This window comes from Harpegnathos saltator, unplaced genomic scaffold (genome assembly GCF_003227715.2).
Source record: "Harpegnathos saltator strain DR-91 unplaced genomic scaffold, Hsal_v8.6 scaffold38, whole genome shotgun sequence".
Taxonomy (NCBI): Eukaryota; Metazoa; Arthropoda; class Insecta; order Hymenoptera; family Formicidae; genus Harpegnathos; species Harpegnathos saltator.
Window position 1 is genome coordinate 1,133,282 of NW_020230183.1, and position 10,173 is coordinate 1,143,454.

Sequence of the window (10,173 nt, forward strand, 5' to 3'; positions counted from 1 at the left end):
TCTCGTTAGTATGTATTACTTTATATTTATGTTTCCTTTTGTGTCTCCTCGTTTTACGCTATTTTCGAGAGATCGCTGCTATTCCACCGTGGCGCGATATTCTAAGTCAAATCACGGGGCGCTCCCCGTTTACGTTCTGTCCGTACGTTTCCCCCTGATTCGGCGCGGAATTGATTCGCGGCGGAACAGCGGGCTTTAAAGGGATTCGAGCGAAGTAACGCAAGTGCACTCGTCTCGATTACCGCAATTGCTGCGATTCATGAAACTGAAACATCGTCGTGCCGTGCTGCCGTCGGGACGGCGTTTAACTCGACGGGATAAGCGGCGTGGACGAGGCGGCGGTGGAAGAACGGTGGCGGACAAGGACGACGATGATCGATACGTGGCCAGCAGTTAGCTCGCTCGTAACAATGCCGCCGATTATGGCAATTAAGTACGGAGACAAATATGAAATTAATACTTGCGCGTCTGTCACGCCACGGAACGATCCCACGCTGCTATTAGCCGCACGCGACAGTGCGAGAACACGTGTAACCCGCACGCGCACGCGTGCGTGTCTCTGCGTGCGTGTGCAATAACCAACCGATAATTTCGGTATCGGTTTGCGCGCACAGGTATTACGGCGCTGCCATTGTTAATTGCGGCCATTGTCGAGGGGTCAGGTATTCCGACGTCGGCGAAGTTAATGTCCTATATTTTAGACCACGGCCAGAGTATCGGGCCAGAGATAGGTTTCACGAGCAGCGCGAGGGGAGAGGCGGCGTCGAGAGAACGAGAAAGCGAGGGGCGAGCATCGGCGCCATTGTGCGTGCGCCGATTGAATCGCTGGTCGGTTCGACATTGTGAAAGCTGACCGCGCGATTCGTTCAACTTTGAAATTAACGGATGTACGTCGTTTAAAAAGCGCGTCCCCGCCGCGGGGCAGGCAGCAGCAACGCGATCCTCGCGCGTATATCGGCCGCGCCCGCCCGCACGCGCGTTTGTATCTCGTCGCGCTGAATCGCGACGCAGTGCGTTACCCCGTTATGATAACCCGTCGTTGTTGTCGCGCGCTAATTAAACGCGGGATAAGCGGCTGGCTCCCTGCCGCTCGCCGAAGCCGGGCTCGAATCCCGAGGCGCGCCCGACATTTCGAATTCTAATTTCCTGCCATCCCCCGAACTAGTCGAACTCGCAGTGTCCGCCAGCGAAAAAATAACTCGCTGTCAGCGAGGCGCGTCGATGTTCCCGCTTGCTCGCGACGGCCGGAAGCACGGGAGAACTGGAGACTGGAGATGCGCAGTGAGTCGCAGAAGTTGCGAAAGCTGACGGCAATTACAGCGGAGAGCTCGAAACATCGATGATAGCGCGATAACGCGCGTTGTTCCAGAACTTTCCGGCGCGCGGACGTCAGCGGAAGAACGTAGCGCGGCTGCGACATCAGCGTGGAGCGTAATTCGCGACGTGTGGAGAGGAGCCGAGGGGATCCTCGAAAGGATTAAACGAACGGTATAAGACCTCTCGTCGGAGGACCTCTCGCCCGAGCGACGCGTCTCCCAGAGTAAACGCGGCCGCGATCTGCATATAATTACCGAGGACGACGATGACGGCGACGAGGAGGACGGGGGATGCGCGCGGGGGAGAGCGTCGTGGATTACACCGCCGAAGATTCACGTCGGGCGCGCCGCGCGAGGCGAGGAGCGAACCAATCGCGCCCTGATCGCGCAGCTCCGATCTTAAACTGTCGGCCTGATGTGCGATCAGGTATTAAGCGCGACGAGTTCGCCGGGCCCCGTTTAAATCCCCGACGGTGACTCTTTCGAATTAATCGCCGGCGTGAGATTGGATTTACCGTTCACCACGGGAGGATTATCTTAGGAGCAGGCCAAACATCGGCACCGGGATTGGACCGCGGGTCCTGGTAGGTTGCCGAGGAGGTTCCTGGTCCTGGGACACGGAGCTCGGAGAAGCCATCTGTCTTATCGCCGATGCGCCCCGCCCCTTCCACCCTGCCGCTCTTACCTACGCCACCGTGGTCGTCCTTATTCCTTGCGTGTTTACGTATGAAAATGATGCACTCCGTGGTGGATGGGCTCGGCGCATTCTGCGCCTCCCGAATGCGTTCGACCGCACGAGGGTTCGACTCGCGCGGCGAGGGCGAATGGCCCACATTATGCGCGCGCCCCCGTTACCACGCTGTTATTATCTCTCCCCCGTTCACGCGAGAAGGGCCATCTCGGAGGATCATTAATCTCTCGTAGCCAGAAGCCGACGTTAAAGGAATCGTTCGAGAAGCGCGTTGTTTTACGGCCAGTCCGCTACGGGCTCGCCGAGGCGACGAGGCGTTTTTAGCAGCTCCTCGAATAGTCCGTGCACGGAGCGCGCGCGTGCGCAAGGGAGCACACCTGGATTATTAATTCTCCGGAAACCGTCGATAATTCGTCACTCTCCAGCGGAAGGGAAAATTGAGAAAAAACGAACGGCGCGAGAGTGCTATCTAAAATAACGTCTATTCAGTAATTTGCGTCGAGAGAGAGAGAGAGAGTAACGAACATGTTTTTGCTCTCTCTCTCTCTCTCTCTCTCTCTCTCTCTCTCTCTCTCTCTCTCTCTCTCTCTCTTCCTTCCTCTCCCTCTCTCGAAACATCGAGAAAGACCTTGTTATTTCAACGCTTTTTCCCCGCGGCTGGAGAATCGTGTGTCGTAAAGTAAGTCGCTTCGTGATTTTGCAGATTTAATGACCTCTGACTACAGCCACTACTATGTTTTTTCTCTCCCTCCCCCCCCCCCGTCTTTCCTCTGTCCCTGTTTCTCTTTCTCTCTCTCTCTCTCTCTCTCTCTCTCTCTCTCTCTCTTTCTCTTTATCTCTGTATTCTTTTCTCCTCCAGATACGTCTCTCGGCGAGATCCTTCTCGCAGCAGGGATTACAATGTAATTCACAATCGCGCGGAATTAGCGACGTCGTGCGGCTCGATGGCCTGCTAGCTGCAAATTGCACTCCGCGAGTATAACTTTAAATACGAAAGTTATACGCCCGCCTGTGTTATGGCGCTGAAACGCGAGCGACCGTAGGCGACCTGACGCGAGTTCGTGTTACCTTCTCTCAGGTGTGCGCAATATTTGTGCACTTACGTACGCGCGCCGGAACGGTGTGTTATTAAGCATGATAATAATTCGAGTGGAATACTGGCAACCCCTCTCGCAGCGACCGATCGTAACGCGGCGATAAGAGCGAATTAATTCCGCAATGATGCTAGCTAGCTTCGCTAGCGATCCTACTCGCGTCACGCACGCACACACCGCGTTTCCACGCTGCCTCGTCTGTTCCCCCCGGTAAACTGCGAGAAGCCGTCGTTGCTTTTCCCCCGTTGCTGATCCCATTGTAGTTGTAGTAATGCAATTTTATCAAAACTTTGAAACAATTCTCGATGTGGCCTCAATCCAGCTCGTGCGCTCTCCCTCCCTCCCTCCCCCTCTCTCTCTCTCTCTCTTTCTCTCCCCCCCTTTCCCTCTCCTCCTACCTATCTCTATCTCTCTATGTTCATTCTCTTTCCATATCAACCGCCAAACAAATCCTATCGGAGGGAGAGTCGGCCTGACTCAAATTCTATAGAGAAAATGGAGAATTTAATAGAGAACATAAATGGCACGTTAAAAATGAGGAAAGTACGACGAATCGAGCTGCACGGGCGTGTAGATAAGTGGCGAATTATCATTGTGGCCAAAGTCATTATCATTGTGGCAACTTTTTCTCAATTCGGTAGGGATGTAATGCACACTTCCTAATTATACGGCGTAACTTCATCGTCGCGAGATAATCTCGAGACCTCGCGGATCTCTTTCTTCCCGTGGGGAAGAATTCCCTCGAGGAAAATTCGAGCAGAACTCGAGTAGAATTCGAGAAGAACAGAAGAAAATCACACACCATCAGGCGCCATCCTGTGCTTCTCGGTTTTTTCCTTCGCAGCATTTAATCCCCGTTCTTTTGGCTGCGCGAGCGAGTGTGTGCATCGTATTTTCCCTTCAACGCGATGGGAAATAACTCTCGCCTTCGAGCGGCGATTCAGTTGGTGGAGCATTCGTGTCGGTCGGAGTCACTTGAACTGTAATCCGCAGGCATAAGCTCGAATCCCGCTCGTTAATGCCGCCAAAGAGGCGCAGCCAGATGAGGCTATCGGAGGCTGTCCCCCTTGAAAATAGTACGAGTAGGTAGATAGCACAATCAAATGTAGCTACAGTTAGCAGGTATTACCGGCTAATCTTGCGTGACTGCTCCTTTTACACTCGCTGCGTATTATCCGCGAACGCGCACAGCGCCATGCGCAGCGGCTTATCGATACCCGTCCGCCCGTGATAACTTTTTATCAGAATATCGACCTTTTAATTGCTACGGCTTCATTACTACGGGTGCAACAGTCGTCGAGGAGGTAACACTCCCCTTTGTCGGATTGAGTCATCGAGTAAATGCTTTTGGCGATCGAATCGACCGATCCTTTGATTAATCTCTCTGGTCTTTTATCAATCATCCTCTATATTTACTTTTTACTATTTACTTTTCTGTTGGACTCTTTTTTGCTTTTTGTTTCTTTTTGCTCTCTCTTTCATGTATAATTTAGCTCAAGCTGTGCATTTCTTTCTTTTTTTGCATTTTTGACAGGAGAATGGCGCGATTCACGTGGGAGGAAACTCGACGGCCGGCAACGAGCGATTTTACGGCTGATGCGACTATCGTGAAGCAGCTAGGTGAGTTCTTGACGAAATCTCCCGTATTGTCTTTCATGGACAACGAGTGGTGTTGTGTACGCAGTCACGAGATTACGCGTGCACCCTTGCGTGTGTCCTCGCATGTTCTAATGGGGGAGTCAGCCGGTCTTTTGCGTTGTGCATTTACTTGAATGGGTTAAAACTACGGTTATTTGCGGTGCACTTCAATCGAATTGGCTGCCGTTTGCATAATCTCCTCCTCGTTGCCCGCGTCGCATTCGTCCGCATCCGTGCGCACCTTTCTTTTGTCGAATCTCTCTTCCTCGCGCTCCAACCCCTTCGTTCGCCGCGTCTTTCTCCGCTTTCCCCGAGCAACCCCTGGAAGATCGCGCACCGCCCTCCCTTTCCCCGTTCGCGGACATTTTCCGTTCGCGAAAACGATCGCGTTTCTTTGTTCGGCAAATTTAGAACCCACGATCGCGTTTGATTTATATCCGTCGATGAGTGCGCGCGTGAGAATCGAATTTCACGACGAATCGTCCACTTCGGCCACCACGAAAACCCCGATTACAGCCACCGTGGTCAGCGCGAAGCGAACGATCGTCGACGAATCGTCTCAATTACGAGTTCTTGTCGGATTGGATTCCCGCAGATCGACTACGTTTACGCGAGCTCGTCGTCACCGGCGATGTCGACGACGACGACGACGACGACGACGACGACGACGACGTCGGTGACACACACGGGGAATACGTGCACGCTGTTAGGAGAAAACAAATGACGCATCATGATCGTCTTAAATTTTGCGCGATTTGAATAAATTCTTGCAGCCGGAGAAATTGCTGGTTTTGTTCCTGACATACCGAGATTGCAAAATTGTTTCCGCGACGTGAAATAAAAATATTTGTTTCGAGAAATTTATAGATTCTCGGTCGCGCGCGTGTGCGAATGTATTTTCCTCGGGGCAGATTTCTCGTCACGGCGCACAATCCCTCGAAGCGCCTTATTGTATACGCGAGACGTTAAATTAAAATTCAAAAGTTCAGAGAAACTTCACTCACGTTGCGCAAAATCACGTCCGTTGCACGCGCTATCCTTCTCGTGCGGAATACGTTGCGCGACAGATCGAACGAAATTCCGCGAAATTCCATGTAAAATCGGTTCGCCTCGCGTCGCGCGGGCGTGTATAACGACGCGCACAAAGCGACAATCGTTAATATCCGCCGTAATTGTCCACTGCGCGTTATTAATACAACTTAATTACCGGTAAGCAATCTGCGGCACGGATTGTATTCGTGCAGCAGTTCCAATCGTGGCTCCGGACGTAATAGTCCGGAATTCACGTGTGCGACGAGCCCGTTTTGCGATGCGAATTACATCGGTAACGCTAAGTTTGTCGCGTTACACAGGTCGACGTGAAGTTCCCGTTAAATTACTCCAACTCCCGCTTGCAATCTCGAAATATACAGATATATATTTATATATATATATATATTTATATACACACACACATATATATATATATACACACATATATAGATGCACGCATGTATGTATATATATATATGTGTGTGTGTGTGTTGTGTGTGTGTGTGTGTGTGTGTGTGTGTGTGTGTGTGTGTGTATGTATATATATGTATGTATTTATGTATACAAACATAACGTATATATGTGTGTACTCGTATGTAACATTGTACATCGCTCAAAGTGAAAATCTCCCGGCGAGCGTTCGTCGTTTTAAATGTCGCTGAATATTTATGATCCCAATCTCTTTTCAGCCTACGGTAAAACGAGGTTTACCTCCGTGATAGCGATAGGGTGCGTGGCGCCCGCGCGATGACTTTAATAACTAGTTAGCGTATTAATTACGTTACTTTGTCACCGTTAATTTACCTATTAAGCACTTATCGGCGAAGTGACGTATAATGCGGGCGGTGCGATTATTCATTATGCTAATTGCACGTAGCACCGCGGAGATAAATCTTATTCGGCTGCTACCGACAATCACCGATGCGATCGCGCCATCATGACATTTGAACATTTATGCACCCGCGAGAAGGCAATCTCATTCAGTCCGCGTCGACTGCCCCGGACGATCTTGAGGCTGCCGGTTTTACGACGGTAGTTCGAGAACGGAGGATCTCCCCTCGAGCTCTCGGGATTAAAAATAAAAATCATATTCCGCAGAGAAAAAAATTCATGAGGAGGTCTGAAAAGGATTAAAAGTTGAGTAGCGGTTAAGGGACGGCATGTAAACCCAGCATGAGTTGGGCGTTAAAACAGTAAGGGAAGAAATGCAGATTACACACAACGAGTGGGACAGAGAGGGGGGAGGGGGAGGGGGAGGGAGGGCAAGAGGGGCGGAGAAGTGAACGATAGGGGGAAGAGGGAAGGAGCGACGGTAACGTCGTTCCTGCGAGATTAAAGCTGTCTCACCTGTCGTCAGAGAGGAGTAGAGTAGCACCGACAGTAGTACGAGCTGCATTTTAGTCAGACACTTGCCGCACCTGGAGCACGATTCGCCGTGCGAAGTGGCGCTCCACTTCTTCTTCTTCGTCTGCACTCTCGAGTACTTCATCGTTCACTTGACATTTGCGCGGCGATAATCGCGAACGTTTGTACAATGACGACGACAAGGACGACAAGGAAAAAGTCACACCTCGTACTTCGCACTTCGTAGAGAATTTCCGCGTAATCGAGTGCACCGTAGAAAACCTCAACGTTCCTCGATCCTTACCAAGTGCTAGAGGGCGACGAGAGATTGAGTGAATGAGAGAGAGAGAGAGAGAGAGAGAGAGAGAGAGAGAGAGAGAGAGAGAGAGAAAGGAAGAGAGGGTGAGAGGAAAAGAGGCACTCCGAGGTGAGGTCGTCGCGTGTTTCCCAACGAGAAAATCGTCGATTCCTCGATGCGTTAAAGACAGTCGGGGGTGGCTGCGTTCGACTCGACGACGAGCGTCGATCGAACGAGCGGAATACCTCCGCGTTTGTCGATTTGTTCAGCCGCGATGTCCCTCGAACCTCGCGGCGGAATTCCTCGTTGCCGCGCGCACACTTCTTAAGAAGAAGATCCGGAATACCGATCGCGCCGGTTATCTCGAAAAAAATTCCAACGTAATCGCGTACGTTCGGATTTCACGGCGGAGGAACGCGCGGAATTTCTCCGCCGCCGCTGTCGCCGCCGTAGTCGTTCGTCGCGATATCTTTTTGCGTCGCGACGCGGACGTCTCCACTCTATTTGCCGCTCGGACGAGTTGCAAAAATACCGATCGTCGTCATATTGCGCGCGCGATATCGCGCTTGTGGATTCAATTAAAATTGAATTATCGCACTGTACTTCTTATCTAACTTTCCTACGATTTATCCGATCGTAGGCCGGAGGGGCGGGGGTGGGGTGGATTCCGCCTGGATTTCTCGATTCCACGATTGCGCCGCGTGTTTTTCTCTCTCTCTCTCTCTCTCTCTCTCTCTCTCTCGGCGGCAAGTCGGTCACAAGTAATAACCGCACGCTCAACTCTCGTGTATTCGCGCGAAAGTAGTAGTTCCGCTATTACTCCGACTTACTTCGGTCATTTCGCGGGCTTTTCCACTTCTTCTTCTTCTTCTTCTTCTTCTTCTTCTTCTTCTTCTTTCCAGTTTTAACGATCCTCCTTTTATCGTCAGTTGTTAGACAGCGAAATAGAGAGGCAGAGAGCGAACGAGAAGGAAGAAGAGTGCGGTGGCTTCCGCCGTAAACGTCCTCCGCAAATGTTTTTCGTCTACCACAACTTCCGGCTTTCCCTCGGGCGCGCTCGCGGAACTTTCCACGCCAAGGGGACCCCCGGTGCCTCCTCCTCTGTCTTCCCACTTTTTTTCCTCCGCGCGCGCGACGTTGCCCAGGTGTGCACCGCTGTGTGCGCACGTATATAATAACCTCTTCCCCCTCGGAACAGATCACCACCCCTTCACGACACTCGCAGCTCTTCGCGTCGCGAACGCGTCTCTCTCGCGCGCGGTACGCACATTAACGCCGCTCCGCCGTCTCCCCCGATCTTCGCTCGTCGAGCCGCTAATTAGTGCGGAATAATTACTCGCCGCGACGTCCCGAACGTCGATGCGTCTCGGAAAGGAGCGCTTCGCATCGAGTTCTTTCGCTCGCGGACTCGCGGACGAGTGTTCCGTGCGCGGCTCGAGATGTTTCCTCTTCACCATGGACCACGATGACTCTTCATCGTTGATTAATCTGCTCCGCTGTTCTCGGCCGCTCGTTAGTCATCGAGTTACATCAATGCGAAAGTCGTTGCGCGGACGAGTGTCGTAAGACATCGCAACGACCGCTCCCCACCATGGGTTTCATCTGGTTCCTGCGGTTGCCCAATGTCTACACGCGTACCCTCTTTCCTCTCGCGCTGCTTTCTCTTTTTTTTTTATTACACACACGGTGAGAGGGAAAAGAGAACTCGCAGCTGTTCCGTTTTCGTGCTTATTTTGCAAACCACTTTCGTGCGGTTTCTCTTTTTCTCCCCAGCTTCTTCTTCTTCTTCTTCTTCTTCTTCTTCTTCTTCTTCCCAGCAGATTCGCACGATTCTCGTCGCACAACCTTTGCGAGTGGGACCCCGGACGGAAGCCCGCGAGAGCGCCACAAGGCACCGACGTGATTCGGACGACGGACGCGATGCACTAACACCACCCACGTGACACTTTCGCCCGTGGCCACGTGCCGCGCGATTCCGCTTGTCCACCCCTACCTTCTTCTGCCTCACGCAAACGCGGCCTCCACGTCGCGCTTGACTATCCCCCCCGGACGAAGGCACACTTTCTCGAGTTCCCCGCGATCGACCGGCACACTGTATCCTCTCGCCGCGCCCGATGATATCCTTACGAGCGTATCCTCACTGTCACTCTCGAGCACGCGAACACGCAGCGTGAGTGAGCGATTTTATCGAACGATCTTTCGCCCCGATGCCGACACCTATTCGCTACGGTGCCGCGATCTCTCCCGATCATCGAGCCCGTTTTTATCCAAGAGACGTGACTTCTTCTCTTCCTCCTCTTCTTGACGAATCCGCCGGAATCGCTTCGGTCCCTACAAACATGCGCGAGGTACCGCCGCGCGAGTGCACGCGTCCGTCGTGGTGCTTTACAACAGGTACCCGGGAACCTTTTGCACCGGCAGTTCGTAGTTGACAGAAACCCTTGGCGGGAGCTGTACGACGAATAAGGTGCCACTCCCACCCGCGCATGCTCCACCACCACTCTCCGAATCGCGCGATCCCTCTTTTCCCCGCCGGCGCCCCTCCTGCTTATTTTCTCCTTTCCCCTCGTCGTGGCCGTCGGCCCCCTCCTTTCTTCTCTCTCGCGAGTGCGATTCCCCTATTTACTCCGTTTTCAAAGGGTTTTCTCCCCCCCCTCCCATCCCCTCCTCCCCCTCCTCCTCCCTGTCTCCTCTTTCGTCGGTTCGTTCGTTCTCTTTCTACCACTCTGTCTCTTTCCTCTTGGCCGAAATGTTCTCTCG

The 10,173-nt window shown here is 52.4% G+C and overlaps 1 protein-coding gene across 1 annotated transcript in view; it reads right to left on the reverse strand.

Moving 5' to 3' along the window:
- Positions 1-9,883, reverse strand: part of LOC105190036 (uncharacterized) — a 29,544-nt gene extending 19,661 nt beyond the window's left edge. Inside the window, exons 1-2 of the mRNA XM_011152510.3 lie at positions 8,244-9,883; positions 7,119-7,425 (exon numbers count right to left, since the gene is read on the reverse strand). Coding sequence (XP_011150812.1) covers positions 7,119-7,260 — 142 coding nt within the window. The 5' untranslated portion in view covers positions 7,261-7,425; positions 8,244-9,883. The remainder of the gene's footprint in view (positions 1-7,118; positions 7,426-8,243) is intronic.
- Positions 9,884-10,173: the final 290 nt, after the last annotated feature.